The 23,084-nt window shown below is 39.2% G+C and overlaps 1 protein-coding gene across 1 annotated transcript in view; it reads right to left on the bottom strand.

Annotated features, from left to right (window-relative positions):
• Positions 1–21,368, bottom strand: part of PSMD1 (proteasome 26S subunit, non-ATPase 1) — a 92,123-nt gene extending 70,755 nt beyond the window's left edge. Inside the window, exons 1-11 of the mRNA XM_081051253.1 lie at positions 21,199–21,368; positions 17,301–17,344; positions 16,573–16,646; positions 16,216–16,385; positions 12,986–13,191; positions 10,555–10,698; positions 8,389–8,615; positions 4,008–4,068; positions 2,854–2,982; positions 1,220–1,308; positions 669–747 (exon numbers count right to left, since the gene is read on the bottom strand). Coding sequence (XP_080907379.1) covers positions 669–747; positions 1,220–1,308; positions 2,854–2,982; positions 4,008–4,068; positions 8,389–8,615; positions 10,555–10,698; positions 12,986–13,191; positions 16,216–16,385; positions 16,573–16,646; positions 17,301–17,344; positions 21,199–21,214 — 1,239 coding nt within the window. The 5' untranslated portion in view covers positions 21,215–21,368. The remainder of the gene's footprint in view (positions 1–668; positions 748–1,219; positions 1,309–2,853; positions 2,983–4,007; positions 4,069–8,388; positions 8,616–10,554; positions 10,699–12,985; positions 13,192–16,215; positions 16,386–16,572; positions 16,647–17,300; positions 17,345–21,198) is intronic.
• Between the last annotated feature and the right edge of the window lie 1,716 nt (positions 21,369–23,084).

Here is a 23,084-nt window from a genome sequence, read left to right as displayed (position 1 = left end):
GTAAGAAAAAGTAAGAGGAAAAAAAAGACCAAACATTTTCTGATTACTGTTTTTCTCTAGAATGTTCCCTTGCTGAAAGAGAAGGAGGAAGTGGGACTCTCTCTTATACAACTTTATCACTCAAATAAGAGAAGAGCCTTTAAGAGATCCAGTCACATCCTGCTTAGAAACAAATGCTTCCGGGGGGTGGGGGGAGGGAGATGAGGGTAAGGGGGATCAAATATATGGTGATGGAAGGAGAACTGCCTCTGGGTGGTGAACACACAATGGGATTTATAGATGATGTCATACAGAATTGTACACCTGAAATCTATGTAATTTCACTAACAATTGTCACCCCAATAAATTAAAAAAAAAACAAAGACAAATGCTTCCATTTTTTCCCTTGTTTTATAACATTTTCCAAATTCATCTTAGACTATGCAAATAACTTATTTCAATCAGTCCTCTGAGAAATGGCTTAGTCTTCATAGGAAAAGGATTTCTACCTTTTAATAAAAACAAACACATACATATGTATTTTAGTAGTATCTTACTTTATCCTTCCCTGTAAGAGGACTGATCTAACAAAATGTACTTCAATGAATTATAGTAAACTTTTATTTTTTCTTAACTTCAGAAAAATTGCTCTGCTCTGATGCCTGTTCACACTGATCAGTATATATTACCTTATGAATTACACCCAAACTGGCTGTAGCTGTAAATTTTGCCCAGTTAGTGGCTCTGGCCAACCATTCCAAATTATCTCTGTAAGAAAGAAAATTTAGCAACATGATTGAAATAAACTCCAAGATTTTTATAACACTAAAGTCAAAGCTTTAAAAATTTAACTTGAACTATTACAAATCGTTTCACTTTATGGATCTCAAATTACTACTGATTCTATTTTACCTCCTAAGTTGTTCTTAATATTTTGAGAATTTTTTTTTAATGCATGATATGTAATTCCATTATGAACAAAAGCAAAATTATGTTAAATTTCTAAGCTTAATATATTTCATTCAAAAGTTGATACTCAAGCCAACAAATAAAATAAAGAGTATTAATTCTATCTTAAAACAAGTAGGCGTATCAATAAAAATGTTTTTTAATAGCAAAAATAGAATTTTAAAATTCAGGACTGGCAGGCAGGGGAAGCTCTCCACATTTTGTAACAATGTCAACAGAGTCTCTGTTAAAGATGATTTAAAACAAAGTGGGAACCTTCAAGCATATTTACCTAAGAAACTGGTCACTGGTAGTCCCACAGTGCATAAAAGAGTTTGCTATAACGGTTGCTGTGTGACATACAGAATTCCGTACTGCATCCTACAAAAACAAATACAGATTTTTATCACTGGCAAAGTATTCATACATATACAAGTTCGCACACGAACACACAACCAGAGGCCCTGTTTTTTAGTGAAATATGAATACACTGAAATGGTATTTAATTTTTTTTTTAAAGATTTTATTGGGGAAGGGGAATAGGACTTTATTGGGGAACAGTGTATACTTCTGGGACTTTTTCCAAGTTAAGTTGGTAAAAGACAACTAAGATTGTTGTCCTTTCAATCTTAGTTGTGGAGGACGCAGCTCAGCTCCAGTTCCAGTTGCCGTTGTTAGTTGCAGGGGCATAGCCCACCATCTCTTGCGGGAGTCGTGGAGTCAAACAGGCAACCTTGTGGTTGAGAGCCCACGCTCCAACCAACTGAGCCATCTGGCCATCCAGGAGCTGAGTGGCAGCTCATTGACTTTATTCTAGTTGCGGAGGGCGCAGCTCGCTGGCCCATGTGGGAATCGAACCAGCAGCCCCGTTGCCCAGAGCTCGCACTCTAACCAACTGAGCCACCCGGCCTCTCCTGAACTGGTATTTAAAATATGGATCTTGGATATTTCTTTATCAAGATTAAATAGCTAGTTTATAAAAATAAGCAAGTCAAATTGAGCTTTATTTGTGGTCTCAACTTGAGGTCAGTAGTAGATTTAGGTAGTAGGTGTTCTAGTTTTTGGTTTCTGAAAAGTTTAACTTGCCATTTCTCTTCAGCATTTTGCCCAAGGTCTCCAAGGTGTTGGGGTAACCCAAAGAGTAACGCTACACCTCTTCTGGAACTGCGCCTTTGGCAGTCATCAAAGTCATTTTGTTTATTTTTAATGAGACTATATTATAAAGATTAGTTACAAATAGTTGTCATAAATGCAAATTATGTAATTCTGTGTCTTTTTGCCATTTGTAAAAATTGTCTTAAAAGTTTGGAGAAGCATTATTACATATGCTTCAAACAACTGTTCAGTAATGAAATAATATATGGATTTTAAAAAAGAATAAATGACTTTGGGAAAAAGTACTGGGTAAACGAGACAGGAAAGGAAGATTTTTCATGCTCTGTATCTTTTCATATTAAAACATTTTTTGAAGCAGATGAATATATTACCTGTTCAAAAATTAAAATTAATATGAACAACTGTGATCAGTACCTCAACAGAGGTTACAATAATAAGAACATTTGCTCTCAAGTTTGTAGTTCGTGGGAAAACAGACACATTACATTAATGTTGATTATTCTGTATTTGTCCAAATACTACAAGTATACATTAAAATAAAAAGTTAGCTAAAGAAAATGAAAGAAAAAAATCCACTAAACTTCCCAATGAGAGACTAGCACAAAAACAGGAGCTCAAGCAATATTAATTCCCTTTCTTTTTCGACAAGTTTAAGAGTTTCTCCCATTGTTACTTTTACAAAAACTTACTTATTTCCTTGGTGAAGAGGAAAATGCAACCAAGTGTTCAATTAGAAATATATATCAGTACTTATATTCAACAAAGAAATAAATATAAGAAAAAGGCTTCCATTATAGATGAATTTCCTACCTTTGTGTTTTTTAGAATCATGAGATCTGTGTTATTGTTTCGTATTAAAAACTGCAGATGTAACTCAATAGCCATTTCACCACTTAAAATTTTAATCATTTTCAAAGTCTGGTCCTTGGGCTCTGGACTCTACCAAAATAAACACAGAAAAAATATTCATATATTACTGGAATCTACTAAGCCAACTTTATTTTAGTAGCCCTGAAGCTCAGTCTATACACACAACCATACTCATATTTTAACAGTAGGATCTAGAAAATATGTATATGACTCTGGATGGTGAACACACAGTGATACATATATGATGTATTACAGAATTGTATACCTGAAACCTAACAATTGTTACCCCTATGAACTTTAATTTAAAAAAAACCAAAAACCTTATGTATAATGTGAGAGAAAGCATTATTTATTTATTTGATGCCACTGAGATATGATACCAGCTTGATGAAGGAAAGCAATTCATTCTGAACTAGCTTCCAATGTAAAATATTTTAATATTAAAAAAATAACAAAAACCCAAGCTGTAAAAGAATAACTAATTACTGATATGCAAGGAAAACTATTTTATACAGAGCCACCTTATACTTTAGGTGAGGAACTCCCTAATCCAAACTGAGAAAATCAAAAGCACTTTTAATCAACACATATACATATATGGTCTTATGAACTACCAAGCCATCAACACAGCTATCTAACCAAGTGAACAACAGCTGAAGTTTATATACCCAAGCATGAAAGTACTGATGGAAGAAACATTTATGTCCAACAGAGCACTGCTCTAATACTTACCCAACTCTTCCACACACCATGAATATTAAAAGACAACAAAGACAACTAAAATGCCCCCCTCTATAAGTTGTCATTTATATAGAGACCATACTTTTTTCTCTCCCTGTGACAGGTAATTCAGTGTTATTCATGACAGAGTTCATTCTTTGGCAAAGATCTAAGGATTTCATTTCTTCTAAATTAAGTTCTTTCTGGGATTAGTCTTTAAAACCGTACTTTTTACAGAAAATATGTTTTTTATAAAATGACTTTGGTATCAAACCTAATAATAAACCTCCATAAAAATAAGTCTGTAACATTAAAGTAATTTACAATATACCATGGGAATATATGTTAAACAGCCCATCAAAATCTCAACTTACCGCTTCTGGTGTCTTTCCTACAAGCACACTACCTGTCTTTTCTTCTGTTTCCATTGAGTCACTAAAATGAAGAGAACCAACAGTTACTGTTTTGATAAATCTTTTCTGAATAGTATGTATGGGTGAGCTGTTATCAAATTGCAGATCTGAAACATGTCCAAATTAAATATTTTGCAAGGAAAAAAATGTTCAATTACTTCGTAAGTATTGCTGTTAAGAATCAGAAAGGATTCTAATTAGGATGGAGGCAGCCCAGTTACTGAATTTCCTCCTTATAAATAAATTAACAAAAACACACGAAGCAACTAACTAGGTTAGCAAAATGCATAAACAACAAATACAACAAAACCAGGTGACAAAGTATCCCCCGAATTCTCCAAATGGTCTGGTGGAGATACACCAACAGCTACAAGACCAATTTGAAGTGAAGCAGCTGGGGGCCCCAATAACTCTTAAAACTAACCAGCCAACACTCACTTCTTGGTCAAAGCACTATATTGAGGAGAAAATGCTAAGCATAGAATCCAAATTAAGAAGGGAAAAGGAAGGCACAAATAAAAGTGGGAAAGGAAATAGAGCCAGGAGATCTCAGAACATAAAACACCATTTTGTTTACTAGTTCGCAAACACAACATAAGAGGAAGTTCTAAAGGGAAGAGAAATTAGAAAAATTATCCTAAATAAGCCTCTTTTGTAAAAATTTAGGATAACTAATTGAAGTAAAGCCACAGAAAAGGATAAAGTTAAACCCCATACAATAGTATAAGAAAAAAATTTCAAAAGAAGTAAAAGACATTAAAAAAATTATGCAAGGTATAAAAGAATATTACATATCAGAATTAGAAAAATTCAGAAATGAAACAGAACTAGAGACAATTAGAAATGAAAGAGGAAAAATTATCATTTCAGAAATAAGATTAACTTGGAAAGAACACGAGAGCAAATAAACACAATACAAGAAAAGAAGGTAAGAGAAAAATTTTTAATTAAAAAGAAATAAACTAAATGCTATCCCCTTTAAGATCAGAACAAAATAGGGCCGGCCCGGTGGCTCAGGCTGTTGGAGCTCCAGAGGCTGCCAGTTGGATTCCCACATGGGCCAGTGCCAGATGGCTCAGTTGGTTGAAGCACAGGCTCTCAACCACAAGGTTGCCAGTTCGACTCCTCAACTCCCGCAAGGCATGGTGGGCAGCGCCCCCTGCAACTAAGATTGAACACAGCACCTTGAGCTGAGCTAGTGCTGAGCTACCAGATGGCTCATTTGGTTGGAGTGTGGGCTCTCAACCACAAGGTTGCAGGTTTGACTCTCGCAAGGGATGGTGGGCTGCGCCCTCCCTACAACTAACAATGGCAACTGGACTTGGAGCTAAGCAGCAACATCCACAACTAAGATTGAGGGGACAACTTGACTTGGAAAAAGTCCTGGAGGTACACTCTGTTCCCCAATAAAGTCCTGTTCCCTCCCCCTTCCCCAAATTAAAAAAACAAAACAAAAAAAAAACACAAAAAAACTTTAAGATCAGAACAAAATAAAGAGGTTCACTTTCATCACATCCATCTAAAAATATATGGGAAATTCTAGCCAATGCAGAAAAACAAGGGGGAAAAGCTATGAAAGTTATAAAGGAAGAAGTAAAATCGTTTCTTTCTAGTCACAGATGACATGATTCCCATGTAGAAAAGATCTAGAAAAATTTTTTTACTAGACCTCCTACATGATTTAAGCAACGCTGTGGGATTCAACATTAATATACAAAAATCAATTGTATTTCTACATATTAACAACAACTGGAAGTTGAAATTTAAACATACCACTTACAATAGCATCAAAAAACACAGTAGACTTAGGAATAAATTTAAAGAAACATTGGCAAAATTTCTGAACTGAAACCTACAAAACAATGCTGAGAAAAACTAAAGAAAACCTAAATCAATGAAGAATAATACCATGTTTATGGATTATATGATCCATAAAACCCATCGTTGGGGGTTCAATTTATTCTAAATTGAAGAGATTCAACACAATCCCAATCTGAATCTCTGCCGATTTATAGCAGAAATGCAAAAGGCTAATAATAGCCAAAACAATCTTGGGGGAAAAGAGTCGTAACTGTAGGTCTTCCATTACTTAATTTTAAGACTTACCACATGCTTTAGTAACAAAGATACCGTGGTATTGACATAAGGAAAGACAAATAGATAATGGAAAATATAGAAATCAACACATATACACAGTAAAATGATTTTTGTCAAAGGCTCCAGGGGAATTCAACAGGGAAAGGACAGTCTTTTAAACAAATGGTGATGGAATAACTAGATATCCATATACCGGGGAGCCAAAAAAATGTACACAAGTGGACACTTTGGTCAACGTTGCTCAAGCAGTAGTTCGCTGTGATCAGAAGTGTCTGGATGCTGATGGTAACCACTTAGAGCACCTCTTGTAATTGCAGAAGTCAAACGTGACTTGTATTCATCTTTTGTTATTGGCATATATTGAATATTACAATTTTAATAAGTTTTCCTTTCTTAAAATGTGTATACATTTTTTTGGCATCCTCTGTACTCATACTGTATACAAAGAGTTCAGCTGAGCTCTACCATAGGCATAAAACTAAAACCTAAAACTATATGGTTTCTAGAAGAAAGCACAGCAGAATATCTTTGTAACCATGAGGCTGGCAAAGAATTTTTTAGATGGGATCCCAAAATGGGAAACTGGATTATCAAAAATAAAAACTTCTGTTTATCAAGATACCACTAATAAAATGGAAAAAAAAAGCCAAAGATAAGGAGAATATTCGTAACAACACATCTCACAAATGACTGTAGTAAGATCACAACAAAACACTACTTTATACCACTAGAATAAGTAATATTAAAAAGACTGATAACATCTAATGTTGCAAAGATGTGGAATAACTGGAGTGCTCATACATTGCAGTTGGGAGGATAAAATGGGCAACCACATTGGAAAACAGCCTGGCAGATTCTTACCAAGTTAAACATATGCCCTGGGATCCAGTTATTCCAATCCTAGGTATTGACGCCGGAGAAATGAAAACATCTGTCCACAAAAAGACTTGTACAAGAATGTTCATAGCAGCCTTGTTCTTAACAGCCAATAACCAGAAACAACCAAATGTCCATCAGTATAAGAATGAATAAACAAACAGTGGTATATTCATTCAACGAAATGCTGCTCAGCAACAAAAATCAGTTATTCATTCACCCAAAAACACAGATGTATATCAGAGACATGCCAAGTAAAAAAAGCAGGAACAAAAGAATACATATCCTAAGATCCCATTCTCATAAAGTTCATAAAGTTCAAGTTCAAGAACTGGCAAAACTAATCTATGGTGACAGAAATCAAAACAGTATTTGCCTTGGGGTAGGTGACTGACCTCAAAGGACACAAGGGAAGTTTCTGTGATGATAGCAGAAGTGATGGTTACATAAATGTTTATACTGCCAGAATTCACTGAACTGAATAATTAAGATATATGTATTTTCCTATATTTAACTTATTATTCAATTAAAAGAATTAAAGAGCTGAAAAGGATTCAGAAAAAAGTGACAAATATAGAAGATGGGCAAAGAAAATATAACTTACATAAAGCAAGTGACCACAAAGAAGGAAACTAAGGGAAGAAAACAAGTACTAAAAACTAAAATTCAAGAAAACCTTATTGAGGCAGGAAAATTTTCACTGTTTTTGAAGACCAGTAAGGTCAATGAGATCTGAAGGTGGTGAGTAAAGAAGAAAGTAGCAAGAAATGAGATGAGGGGTATGGAGAAGACAGATCAGTATACAGACTTATAGGACACTTTCAAGACTTAGAATTTTATATGAAATATGTTTAGGTTTCAGAAGGAGAACTCTCACTGCTATGTGAACAACTTTAAAAGGAAAACAGGCAGGCACAACAAAGACACTTAAGTCGAACATTTTTAATAAGTGGCCTAAATGTGTAAGAAAATAAAATGTAATACTACGTATCAGCCTAAGATATATGTATATTTAGTTCTAGTAAGAACACCAAAAGCTGAGAATGCTTCTTATTTCCAAATATCTAACTCAAGTATCTAAAATCTAGCCCACCTACTCCATCTGAGATTTTTCATTTACGTGATTAGATAGCACACCAATCAGAAAATCCTTTCCATTTCTTTCCAGAAGAGGTCCATTTCTTTGGTTTTCCTTAATGTGCTCAGACCAATGTAAAACAGAGCAATACCCTTAATAAGACTTTACAATTTATGAAAGCTAATATTAAAATTTATTCTTAAAATATGCAGACTATGAACATTCTACCTATTCCCAAAATGAAATCAAGATTGTTCAATTAATTCTGATGCAGAAAAAAGATACTTATACCTGTCTTTCTCTGATCCCGGAACAGTACCCGTATTGGTGGACCCAGGCACAGAAGCAATAGGGGTGCCAACAGTTCGAAGATTCTGGATTACAGATGACAAAAACTGCTGGCTAGCACTTTCATACAAATCAAAACAAATCTGATAAGCCATCAGGAGGTTGTCGTCCTTTACCAGTTTTTCTAAGATATCACTCACAGCCTGCGGATCATCTAAGAAAATTAAGCACTGAAATGCAGATAAAGAACAATTACATATCAATCGAAAACTCTGTCTACAAGATACTTAGCGTGACAGTCATTATTATTTAATCATATACTGGAAACCTGAAAACAGAGGCATAGGCAAACTGGGGAAGACTAACCGTCTAGTCTAGCACTCCATTTCTGATGCTGGCACTACATAAAAGTTTTCCTAAAAATGGCATCTACCTTCTGTAAGAAAAGCCATACAAATTATAGTCACAGCTCCAATATTATGCCTGGCAACTAGCAGTATTCAGTAACTGGTTGGTGAATGAATCTTGGCTTCTTTATATCTTACCCTTAATTTACATTTAAGAGCTCCTTAACTTGTAATTTCTGCTTTACCATAAATTGTAGGAGTCATTCATTCATGGTATTGTGCTGGGCCCAGACAAGAGGCATAAAATGACCATTCTGAAGCAGTTTTCTAACTATTCTTATGATCTGCCATGTGTTTTAACAAAATTATCCAATAATGTTACAATTTTTCCTTTAAACTTAAATTTTCTTGTTCGCTTCAGAAGCAAATAACTCAATTTTAAAATGAACACATAATCAGTTATTACAAATTAAGAATAGAAAATAATGGAAACAAAATAAATGACCAATAACAGGGAAATGGCTAAGTAAGGTAAAGTACATCCACTGAATGACTACTACACAGTCAAGAAAGAGTTAGAACATGAAGAAATGTTAGGTTGATGGACATATGTAATTGACACTATTTGCCTCCAGGGAAGGGAACTTAAGAGCTAGAGGAAAGGGGTGGGAAGATTTTTCACTGTATATCTTTTGGTTCTTTTTGAATTTTGAATCATGTAAATGTATTATTACCTGTTCAAAAAATATATTTTAAAGATGTTAAAATAAATTTAAAAATCTTTAAGGGATAAGTAATAAAACAGCTGAAAGAAATAAAATTGCCTCTAAGGAATAAAACTGAAATACACAAAGGAAGAAAACAGAGGACTACTGTTTTTCACATAAAAATTTAAAAACTACTAAAAAAACTATTTAGAAACAAAACTCCAAAAACCTACATGAGCAAACTGAAAGGAAATACACTAAAATGTTGACTTTGGGTGATATAAATGTGGTAATTTTTCTTCCAGATTTTTCTGTTTCAAACTTGCTTTAAAAAGCATTAAAAAAAAGGATTAACCTAAATTTTAAAAAGGTATAGAGGATGAAAACATAATGAGAACACATTTAACAAACAAAATGTGTGATAAAATGCTATGCTCTAAGCAGAATACAACAATTGATATAGTATGACATTATTAAAAAGAAAACCTATTTGTACTTCCAGTCAATAAAAATACAGTGTAGCCACTGAAAAGAATGAGGTAGCCGGACATGTGCTAATAATATATGGTGGAAAAACATCTGTGTGTTACCCTTGAGAAAAGGCTGAAGGAAAGGAAAAGATACACCTTTTATACACCTTCTGTACTGTCTGAACTTTTTAAAAATGTGCAAGCAAATTTATACACAAAAAGAGAGAAAGAAAATATACCCAAATGTTTTGGTTGTGTTTGGGTAATGAAACCAAAGATGATTTTTACACTCGAAGTTCTTTGAAGAATGATATAACATAGGTATTGTTTTTATCTTTTCTTCTTTTCCTCTTCTAACCTTCATTCCCAAAATTTACTTAAATGCTTGGCTTATTTTCAAAATGAAAAAATACACAGGAAGAATGCATTATAACAAAATAGCTTTTAGTTTTGTGAGATGCAATTTCTTACAGGTAAAAAGGAATATAAACTACATACCTTATCTTCACAGGGCTGTTATGAAGGACAACTGAGAGAGATGTATGAAACCATTATAGCAATGCAATGCAATAAAATGTAGTATGATGTAACATAGTGAGGCACAGCCCAGCAGTAGTGTGAAGGACTACAATGAAATGTAATTACCTGACAAACATTGATAAAATCAGGTTTCTCCAAGTTCATGTAGATTTTAACTAGAACTCTTAGCACTTTATTCCGAAACTGTTTATTCTGCATTAAAGACATACACAACTTGAGGCTATAAGCTAGCATTCCTGGGACATCATTCTGAAAGAAATAATTTAAAGATACATCATTATCTTATTATTGAAGTATGTTTATTTAGAAATCAAATTATTCATATTGCAAAACAAATTGATTAGATATTGCTAAATAAAAAAAGAAATCAAATTATTTAATCTATATTCTTTAGTCATTCTAGACAGCCAAAGATTTAAAGCCATTAAACAATAAAAACTTCAAAACTTTTAACCATTTTAGATATAAAAATTAAAAGGAAATTACATATTTCCTTATCTTCATGAAAAAATGAACACAAATAAATAGCGCTCCTCCAGGATCATCATTATATGAACACAGTATGCTTTAACAGAGTGATGCTATTAATTATTCTAAAAAGATATACACAAATAACTGCCCATATATTGAGTGGCTATGTTTTTCAGTCGTGTCTGCTGAAGTCTTTCCACCTCCAATTCTTGCTACGACTAGACTCCCTCATGACTTACTGACTATACTCTCTGGCCGGAAACATACGTGACAACTGACGCAAGTTTTGAGTGCTGTCACATCTGGTTGATGGAAATTTCGACTCCAGACTTGTACGTTACAGTTCTTCAAAGCATGCCCAGTATTTGAGATATCAACCTACTAAAATCCTTCAACATAAATAAACATACTGAAGAGCCACAGGAGTATTTTTCAAATAGTGAGTTGTGCCCCATTAGTGTATAATGAAATCAACTTACTGGGACTAGCATTTAAAAAAAAAAAATACAATTTTAAAATATCAACGTTACATTACAAGTAGTAAAAGTAGGAACTGTTTCATAAAACTCGTTATGTCTATATGCATATGTGCACTGGGATGCAAAGTAAGATGCAAAGTTTTACTCCACTTTATTCTTTTTTTAACATTTACCACCCTTTTACCTTATATAATTATTTGCCTGGCTGCCTATTCCTCCAATGGATTGTTCCATTTGGGCAGGGACTATGTTGGTGGTGTTTGCCACCGTATCTCCAATGCCTAGAATAATGTTTGGCACATAGTACACATTCAAAATTATGGGTTGAATGAATGAAAACAAGTATTTTCATTCTAGTCACATGAAGACAAGGAGAAGCTACAACTACACAAAAAACGACACTGAGTAAAACAGGGCCATTCTATCACATTGGGTGTTTCATTCCTTTACTCATTTAAACAATTCTCATCACTGCGACTAAACATTGCCTTCGGCTTTGGGGCCATAGTGGTGAGCCAGGCACAAAGTACCTGTCCTTATGGAGGTTATAATCTGGTGGGAAAGACAGATGTTAACTACGCAATAATACAATTAATTAATTACTACAGTAGTAACACTATGAAAAAAACACAAGGCTCCAAGAGATTAACAAAAGAATTGGCACTATTTCATCTTTTCTTATGTGTATATATGCTATATCTTCTTTATCCGATCATCTTTTGAAGGACACTTTGGTTGTTTCCATGTTTTGGACACCACAAATAAAGCTGCAATGAACATGGGAGCACATTTATCTTTTACGGATAAATGTTTTCAGATTTTTTGGGTATGTACCCAGGAGAGAGATTGCTGGGTCATATGGTAATTCTATTCTTAAATAAATTTAATTAAAAAAAATTGGACCTAGTCTTGGCAGGAGGGGTTGAGGAAGATATGGGTGGTGAGGATTGATGGAAGGATCTATAAACAAGTGACAGTTGAGCTGACCTCTGAATCTTGAACAGGAATAAAGCAGGTGAAGGGACAAAAAGGAAGTACTTTTGGCACAAGCGATATTTTGGGCAAGGGGAACAAAGCAGGGTACATCTAGCAGCTGAGAAGAGGTCAAAATGGCTGGCGTGCAGAGAGCCAACTCATAGAGGACAGGTGGGGAGGCAGCAAAGTGGGCATGTGAATCAGTGCCCAATGAACTCAGTCTTGCACCGTTTTAACTACTGGTTGGCAACTTACAATTGTCATAATTATTACAAAACATCCCGAGACAGAAATCTAGTTCGTAATTTTAGCCATAATAAATACATTAATGTAGTTTACCAATACAGTCTTCTTTATAAAGGCAGGGTAATTAACACAACTTCCCCGTGCAAAACCTCAAAAAAATAAATGCAGTAAGATAAAAGCAGCTTTCGATAAACATAAAATACAGCCAAAGTTCATATATAAAGTATAAAAATAAAACATTAGGCAAAAAGTACCTTACTATATCTAAACTAGGTTCTTTTCACTACCAATGATTCGCAGTTCTGACCATTTGCTTTGCTGATTCCCCATCAATAACAATCTCTAATATCACGTCATCCACCTACCGACTCCAGTATAGTCTTTTCAAAGATGTCCAGTCTTCGTGTCTCCAGAGCAATGCCGATAGCCTGCTTATACTTGTGATCATCTAGACATCGCTGGAACATTTTATTCACAATGCCTTCCAGTCTCTGGTCAATTGGTTTTCTTTCTCCTTCAGGCAAATCTGCATTTTCTACACATTGTTTGGTGTAGTGATCAATGCATTTTGCTATGGAGAAAATAAAATAGCTCTGATTACCTTGTAAATTGGGCTGAACTACTTGAAAGGACAATGCCTATACTTATAGTCATAAAAACTTACGGGACGACTATAGAGTAATAAGAAAATTTCAAAATTGTTAAATGCTAAAAGTTATAAAAATTATAGCTTCCTTCCCAACAATTACATCGGAAGGCTATAGACTAATTCTAATAAGGCTGATATTTCTCAAAACATTTCTATCTTGTTACTTTATTTTGATCAATATTATGTTACTCAATGTGACTAAGCTGCTTATTCAACAGTTGGCTACAAATAGCTACCGTTTCACTTCTAAAAAACAAGCATTTGCCATTATTGAGAATACTAAAAAAGACCTATTGTAGCAATTACTACATGACAATAAATTATTAGACTTCTTCACATTAATGAAACTATTAGCTACCTCAGAGAAAGGACCACGTCTAAGTCATCTCCGTTGAATAATGGTGAAATGACCTGAAATGTGCCGCGGGTTCTAAAGGCAATTCCAAAGATTTCCAAAAACCTTTCCAGCAATCGTAGCCCATGTACCGAAATAGTCATTGTCTCAATGGAAGGTGGGTAGAAGCTATTCACAACCCACCCCCACCACCCCCAGTGGGAAGATTCATGCAATGGTGTATGTGCACAATTTGGCTTTCATAGTTCACAATGATTTGGGTGAATGGGGAGGATGGGGCGACATGCTGAAGGGCGCCAATAGCGCACTGGATAGGAAATAGTTAAGTCTGCTTACAACCTGTACTACTTTGGCATCACACCTTAAACTTTTTAGGAAAAACCAAAAAAGGGAATTTCCCTAAGCCTTCTTCACCTTCATAAGGAAGCAATTTGAATGACATACTCCTATACAATAGTTATTCTCCCCTTCAAAGAAAAGAAAGGCTGCAACTATAGCCCCGGGAAAAGGAAACATTTGGACTAGCACAAAGAACTGCTAGCCCACTAGGTGGCTATGTTAAGTGGGTCCATATTTGGGGGGAAAACAGAGGACTTGTGTTAACTGGAAAGTACCAAACTTTGGATCCATTCAGGCAGAACCACTCAGGTTCAGTTAGTCAGTCAACGTGGCAGTCACAAAGCAGCCCTTAAACAATTCTGGTTGCAGAAAATTTTCACCAGGCCCTCATAGAAGCTTTTTGAACCAAACGTAGTTAAGTGAGAAAACATTACCCCTATCCCATTAAAGAGGACCCTCAGAATTACAGAATTTAGGGAGTTTTCCTTAGATTATAATTGAGAGGAAAAATAATGTACCATAGTTGTAAATCTGTGCTCTCACCTAGCAGGTTTATGTCATAACTTAGAATCATTCCCAGTGGAAGTCTTATCATCACTGGGAGAAGAGTTACTATTCTTGAATTTTCTGGATATACTGTTTATGATATTAAGATACTAAGAAGTCTTTCCCAAATTTTATTTTGTATATCCTCTCATGAATTCACTGATGTTAAAAAAAAAGAAATCCATTCTAACAGACCCTATAAAACTAGAAGAAGTTTTCTTCCACATAAAGAAAAGCAGAGTGAACGAGCGTGTGGATCAACAATCACTTTCTACAAGCTAAGATGATGAGTAGTTTAGAAACAGGGAAGGCGTCTACCACTTCATAGCCCTTTATAGATCAGCAGCCCTGTTTAAAAGCATGATTTGTAAAATGATAGCACTGCAAGCACTTGCAGATCACTTTTGGAGAAAATTATCAACAACCCTTTAAGTAAGAAAAAAAGAGTATTTAACTCCCCATTTCTAACTTAATGTAAAGAAATGTTCTGGTTTCAAACGATATGGTCTATTCTTTAAAACCATGTATTCTTTCCATGGGATTCACAGATGAAACTCCAATTCAATGAGCCCCCAATAGCAATAAAGTTTCTTGCAAGCCTTTCACACCATCGCAGCAAAAATGTGAACACAGAATCCTACTTAGAACTTCAGGGGCATTTGAAAGTACCCCTGTGGACCACCTTGTGCAGCATTTCTCAATTTCTGAAAGAGAATACCAACTTTCTTCTTTTAAGGGTTTAGGTGAATATTGTAGCTTTCCTCTTAATAAGAAATTCAAAACATATCCATACTGTATACTCCTAACAGAGAACATACCTTTGTGCTCTGTGTAACTATGATCTAAAGCCTGATTTCATAAAGACGTGTCTGAAGGGTATGCAGTCCTTCTTTCATCTACTGGATCAGAAGTTTCCAACACTTTTTAAAGCTACAAAATCTTTGAACAAAATCTTACACAGTTGGTTCAACTTGCAAAATGGAGAACCAGAAGCCCTGCCTCTGTGCTACAACCTCACTTCAAAAAATAAACAAATGAGAAAACAATGGCTACTAGCAGAAACAGCATGGATTCTGAAGTGAGTAAGCCTGGGTTTTAAATTCGGACCCTCCTATTTAATAGCCATGTGTGTTTATCATCTTGAAATCCAAGTTTTCTCATTGTTAATACAGGGCTTGCTCCTCCTTCACAGAGCAGCTCTGGAATAAACCATAGTATGAAACCTGACTGGTACAGTGCCTAGCACTGTGGAAATACTCAATAATGGTTTCCTGTGCTAGAAACAACTATACAAACTGCTATCATTTAATTTCTGTTTCTCATAATAATCAAATTTAATTTCTTCATATAACAGTATGCTCATTGGGCTAGAGATAAACATGATCACTGAGATAACTATCTTTGTGTTAAGTTAGTTGTTTCTGAATAATTTCTTAGATTCATTCTTAAAATGTTTTGTGAGGTATCTTTATCATTACTGTTATTAATGTTACTGTTCATTATGACAAAAATAATAAAGCGCAGAATTGGAAATTAGATCTAAACACTCAGCCTACATAAAATTATTGTAGAAAGGTTATGAACTTCCAATTAAAATTAAATTTAGCAACAGCAAAAAGTAATTCAGGGGGAAAAAAAGTGCCTATATGCACCAAAGCAAGAAAGAGGCTGACAAGATAAAGCTTTAGCAGATGGAACATAATTACCTATAATAGTCTCCACATATTCAGAGTTATCATTGACATTGAAGAGGTCACCTGCTCCAAGTGCATAATTCAGAGACTCCTCAAAAGCCCCCAGGTGATAAAATACTTTAGATGCCACTAAGGCTGCAAATTGCCGACTCCGGAAACCTTCATCTTCATATAAAACTTCTCTGAAAGAATAGGAAGTATAGGCCTAATTCAAATTGTGGTCTGGTGTTCCTGAAAAATCCCAAATCTAAATATTCAAGCCACAATTTAGTAGCAGCAAATTTCTAAATGAATTTATAAACTTTAAGACCCACATCCACAAAGTTGATCTATCTTATTCCCATTTATAGAAATAAAGTAATCTCTTACATTTTGTCTACAGACTCAGAAATTTCTGCCCAGAAGTCATTGACAACTGCATTCAATTTGTGTAGTGCAAATTCCTGTAGAAGATAAAACCAAAATTCGATTTTGAGACAGACTCACCATTATACTTCCTTTAAAAAAAATTCCCAACAAACCAAAGGCCAAATTTTGTCATATTTACTAAAACTTTTAATCTATGACAAATATAAAAATTTACCAACTGATTTATATTTTCTCTTGGGCTGACACATTAACTTTCTGTTTTCAATCATCAAATGTCAGACTAGTCATATAATGTCATTGCTTATCATAATGAACATTTTTCTTCTTTGAATATACAAGGTTGACCTCCGGTTGCTAGTTTGAATGTAAACGAAGTCAGGTGTCTAGAGCCACTTGAAGTATATGACACATTTTTGTCAAATGAAAATAATTTTAAAATATGTGACACAGAAGAAACAATTTTTTGTGCTACTGACAAAGAAACTGAGGGGTGGAAGGTGTTCAAGTACCACATTGATATATTGAGGGTTATATGCCTTAGCTTTGTTAAACTCTAGGGGAAACCAACGGCTGTTGTCAAAACACTGTCCTCGGAGGCTAGATTACAATTTCTGGGTACAGGCTGGGTATGATGGCTGTTTTAAATGATGGAAGATATACAGAGATCGTTAAATCCAAAGAGCTTCACAGTATTCATAGTAAACCGTTAATTTTTCTTCAACTCATACCTTAAGCTGTGGTTCTTCTTCATCCAGAAGAGAAATAATTCCAGCTATAAGACAAAAAGTGCATCATGATTATGAAACATACGCTAAGGCAGAAACAAGTATTTTTGAAGGGTTACTTCACTAGAGGAACGATTATTTGTCTTTAAAACTATGAAGGTTTATATTTCAAAGTTTAAGAATTAACTATGTATTCAAACCCTCATGACACCACATGTATCAGTCATACTTTGCCTAATTCAGTAGTTTTCAAAGTGTGATCCCTGGACCAACAGCATTAGCATTACCGGTGAACAGGTTAAAAATGCCTTGTTTTTCCCCCCATCACAGACTGACTGAATCAGAAGTTGTGGGGACGGAGCCACAAGCCTTTCTTGTGATTCTGATGCTCACTATAGTGTGAAAATCAAAGGCCTCATTTATTGACCAAAATGGGAAACTTTTCCACACAATTTTAGAATAAAATTGTTCACACAAAACAAACCAACTCCCTTTACAAAAAAGGGAGTAATCAGTCATCAACTCATCAGGGTAAAATACTTCAATTATTTCAAGATGCCTATAATAAGGCATCACTTTTGCATCTCAAGTAACTTAGGTTTTGCTAAATGATGAACCACCTTACTTGTTCTTGACTTTAATTCCTAAGCACAGTGTTTTCCATATGACCTTGAGGTGTTAGCACTAACACTGGGAAAGTAAACTGTCCTCTCCAAAAAAAATGCACCTTGAAATATAGTCATTATGTCAAAATAATTATTAGAAAAAAGATGTGGGTAACTGTCCTTGTAAAGGAAACCAAACTGTCTCTCAGATACACGTTTTCCATGTAGGTCTTAAAATCATTCTGGAACAGAGTTGAGATTGTGATTTGATTAAAAAGTATCAAGGCAACTTTACTTAAGAATGTAGCCATTTCTAACTGGTTAGTGTAGTTTTGCCAAAGAGCCTCAGCAGTCTTTGGAAAGCCATATAGAAAAGGATACAAAATGTAGCAAACAAAACTACACCATGGTACTCGCCAGGGCATACTACTACTCTAAAATAATAAAAGCAGATAAGAAGAACTTCTTGGTACTCTAGGTCGGTATGCCAAGTCCAGAAAGAAGAACCGAACTGACAGCACGGAGAGAAGACAAATTAAAGAATGCAATTGTGTGTGTGTGTGTGTGGGGGGGGGGTTACATCACTGTAAACTAGTGATGTGTAATAGCTGATAGACAAGAATGCTTTAAATGTGGAACAGATCATAAATAGCAGAACATTTCATCAAAATACTAAAAAGGCTACCCATTCCCTAACATCAATAAATAGTGTTTTGAATTGCTTTTACCAAAAGAGGTGATTTTTTTTTTTTTATACTCTCCTGTTTGGTTTCTCTTTAGACTAATATGCTACATGGTCCTGTCTTAGAAATAAAGCCATTGTCCATGGAACACAACTAAATCAAATATTTTTCATTCCATACACGAATATTTCCCATCTTAAAAACAAAACAGAACTCTCCTTTAGATGGGGTGTTGATGCGGGTGGGGGCCAGGGAATGGGAAAGATTTAAGGATGCTAAAAAACCTCTTATGCTGTAATAGGAAATCAGCAGATATACATTATCTAAAATTGTTGGATCAATTTATAATATTTGGATATTATTTATAAATATGGAGATATGTTCCAGAAGAAACAGTTAAAAGTTGAAAATGGTTGCCTCTGGAGATGAGAAAGGGAAAAGAGGAGTGAGTGGGAAACTATTGTTTTAAAGCTTTTTCGCATAATTTTCCTTTATGTGCCTGTATTGTTAAAAACAAAACAACAAAAACAAAACTCAGTTTCACATCTCCCTCCAGCAACCACTTATCCCTATCTCTCAACTCCCTTTCCATGTCAAGCCTCATGAAAAACTTAACAGTATGTGATGATCTCTTATTCACCACTGTGTTCTTGGTGCCTAGCAGATAAATGAATGAATAATCGGACTAATCCAGACCTGAACCATGGCGCTATCTTGTTTAGCACCTGGGACAGATCCTATGCCAATGTGACCCAAAGGATAGGAAACAAGGTGACACGAGGTTTGGAGCAGAAGGTGATCAGAAATTCAGTAAGTTTAACAAACGAGAGTGACAAATACACACTATAGTGTCATCACAGAGTCTCAGGGCAGGACTTAACAGTCATTACTCCTGCCATACTTGATAGATTTAAATTCTATTATATTCCCACCAAATACTTTTTCAGCCTCTGCTTAAAATACTCTAGGGACTGATTTATTGATTTGATTAGTTGACGGATCCCTTCATTCAAGACACACTTCTGAACTTCTGCCACCTGCCAGGCAATGTTCTAAGAGTTATGAAGACACCAAGTTTCCTGCCCAAAATTATTCTACCGGAGAAAGACAGTCATCAGACAAGTAAACAAAGCAAGGAATTACGGGACTGCGATGAAGGCGGGGGACAGCAAAGGGGGAGCGAGGCAACGTGTTTTAACAAAACGATCAGGAAAGACTAACATCGGAACTGCGATTAAAGATGGAGACGCTAAGGACAAACTTGGGGAGTCCAGAGGGGAGGAGCAGCACGTGCGGGGCCCTGAGTGGGGCCGAAACGGGACCTTCCAAGCAGGGAGAGGCCGGTACGCGGGCGCAGCGAGCGGGCAGCGAGCGAACGGCAGGGCTCAGCGCACAGGTCTCTGGTGAGGAGTCCGGATTTTGCTCTAAACACCATGGAAAACACCGGACGGCTGGCGGCAGAGAAGTGTTGGGGGCTGAAGGTGTAAGAGGAGTACTCCGGCTACAAGCAGCATGCACCGTGCGGCAGTAACGGTAGAAAAACAGGCTGACAGCTGCCCCGGAGCCCCGGCAAGACACGGAGGCACGCTGCGGGCTGCGAAGCGGCGTCAGGGGAGAGCCCCGCAGCGGAGCGCCGGCCTCATGCACGGGTGGCGAGCGTCGCGCCGGCCTCATGCACGGGTGGCGAGCGTCGCGCCGTCCTGTCCGCAGACAGCGCCGCGGGTCGGGCTCCCCCTGCCGCACCAACACGCATCTCCCCGCGCCTCCCAACTCGTGGGGACGGACGTCGAATTGCAAGCGTCGCGGCCACCTCCTCACGTCTGTGAAAAGGGCTGTTCCGTCTCCCAGCAGCTCCGCCGCTTTCCACGAGCAATTCTCATAAAAACACGGTGTTGAGCTCCTGTCAAGCGCAAGTCGCCGCCTTCCGACCACGGGCTGTTCACGCCAGAAAACGTGCGGGGCAGGCGGGGGTCGGGAGGCCGCAGGGAGACGAGCACCCGGGCTGTGGCCAGCACCCCCGAACTGGACGTGGGTCCCACCCGCGCGGCGCGCACAGCACTTCCCGCGCCCCGGCCCCGCCGCCCGCCCAGCGCCGTCCCCGCCGCGCACACGCCCGCGGCGCCCACCGCCCGCCCGGAGGACACCCCGAGGACACCCGAGGCGACGCGCCGGCCGCAGCGCGGGGCCCCCAGCAGCGCGGGGCCGAGCTCCGGGGCCGGAGCGCCTGCCGCACCGCCTCCGTGTGCGGCCGCACCGGGACCGCTCCGTGCCGACCTCCGCGGGGAAGCGCGGGCTCGCACTGCCCCACACGGCCCGCCGCGGGGCGGACACAATGACGGCAACTCCTCCGGGTCGATAAAGGGCTCGCGGAGCCCGCGGGCGCGGGCCCGGGGGTGTGACCGCGGGGAGCGGCCACGGCGGGCGACGCGCGCAGCTCCCGGCGCGGCAGGGGTCGCGGCGCCCGCACAGATGCCCGGCCAGGAGCGGGCCTGGGGCAGCGAGCGGCCGCGCAGGCCGGCGCTCCGCCGGGAGGTGCCCAGTCACCGGCCCTGACTCAGCTAAACGCCGGCGCGGCGGCTCTCCCCTGCCCGCGCCGCCCGCGGGGCCACTCACCGGCCGAGGTGATCATGGCTGCGCCCTGCACTCGCTCGCCCGCTCGCTCGCGCGCCCAGCCCCGCGGTGGATCTGTCAGCTCAGGGCCACTGGCTCCGCCGCGCCTCTGCACTGCCCCGGTGCCCAGCTCAGTCAGTCGCCTCTTCAGGCCGCCGGCTCACTTCTCGCCCAGGACCCCGGCCGCCCGGGGGCTGCCCACCGCCCCGCCTGCCGCCCGGCGCGCCTTCGCCCCCGGCCTGCGTCTTCCGCGCCGCACCGTCCCTCGCGGAAGGCTGCGCAGAGAGCCCCATTGTCTTCTCTGATCCTCTTCGAAGTCAAAGCTCCCGCGGGGTGGAAACACTCCTCTGCACCTGGGGTCAGGCTTCAGAATGGCCACCCCTGGAGAGAGGACCCCCCCCCCGCCACCCCCCTTCCGCACACTCCATCACCCGCCATTGCTTACAGTGTGTGGAAGGGAGGCACGAGCGGTGCCCGCAGCGCCACCTGCTGCGTGGGAGGTCTCACTGCAGCGCCCACCCGGCCAAGCCTTTGGGAGGCAGGGTGAGGATGGGGCAAATACCGTTCTCCTTTTTTGCAAATTTTAGAAAGCTTTAATTGTCTACAAAACATGATACTGTGTCAACCAGCAAATGCAAACCAAAATGCTTAAGGTTATATATGAATTGTATTTAAAGTGGGATGGGGAATATTTTAATACGTGGGACCCTTAAAGATCTTTTAAAATGGCCCTACTTACAGGGAACAATCTGAAAATTATGGACTCTGAGACCCAGAAAGGGAAAGCCAGTTCCACAGGGTCACCAGCCACGACAGCTATAGTCACGTCTCTTTGCCCATTTCCCAAGTGAACGAGGAACGACTCAAGGGCACGGCCACATCTTATTCATCTGTGTCCCCTACAGTAACCAGCACAGTATCGGGCACATAGTAAGTGCTCAATAAATGTGTGTGGGCTAAATGGATGAACACAGGGTCAGTTGGTTCTTGGCTAGGTCTCATAACTATGTCTCTGGTACCCTGCCCTCTCCAAGACTCTGAGACGGGCTCCATGTATTTTCAGGGACCATTTAGGGCATAGTAACATCACGGGAACAATTCTCACCGAGTGCTCTGTTCATAAACAGCGGTCTCCCTCCAACGACAGGAGTGACACAAAACGTCTCAAAGCCCAAACGGGGACCGCTGTGGGCTCACACGGGTGTGGGCAGGGCGGGGGCCTCTCAGCGTGAAGGGAGGAAGCCGTGACCGGCGCTTTCTTCGCCGGTGTGCCCACCTTGAACAGCGCTCAGTGCTCAACTCGCGGGGAGCGGGTGTCTCCCGGAGCGCGCGGCGCCCTCTCGTGGTCCCAGCGCTCGGCAGAAGGCGGGGCTCCAGCACCGGCGTGCGCCGGGCGGCCACCCACCCCGGCCCCCAACTCCTGGCCTCCTGCCATTTAAACCCTGGGTTTTAGGTGGGTTCGGCCCAACTGTCAAAAATCGGGCTTGATTGCTTTTTGAGCTGCAGCGTGATGAGGTGGAAAGAGCAAGGCATTGGAGCCAGGAGACGCAAGATCATCTCTCTTTCCTGCCACCTAGAAGCGCTGTGGCGCTGTGGTCACGGAAGCCCTGCCGTAGAGGGGGCGGGTCCACCTACCTGGCAAGGCTGCTGTGAGGGGGCGTGCTCTCTCATCAAGGGCCTGGCATAGAACAGTGCTCAGTAAACTCAGATCTTATGTCACCAGGACTGGCCAGGAAGCTAGTGGTTGCTTCACGTACATCATTCATGCCACGTGCTTTTGGAGTAAAAACATTTATTCATGGAAGCAGAAATGTGAAACGCATCCAGTGACACGGGCGTCCCGGGGGTGGGTATTTGGTTGGAGGGAAACGCCTGGCCAGGAAAGGAAC

Source organism: Rhinolophus hipposideros (assembly GCF_964194185.1).
Source record: "Rhinolophus hipposideros genome assembly, chromosome: 6".
NCBI lineage: Eukaryota > Metazoa > Chordata > Mammalia > Chiroptera > Rhinolophidae > Rhinolophus > Rhinolophus hipposideros.
Note: the sequence above shows the minus strand (reverse complement) of the source record. Positions and strands in the feature narration are given on the sequence as shown.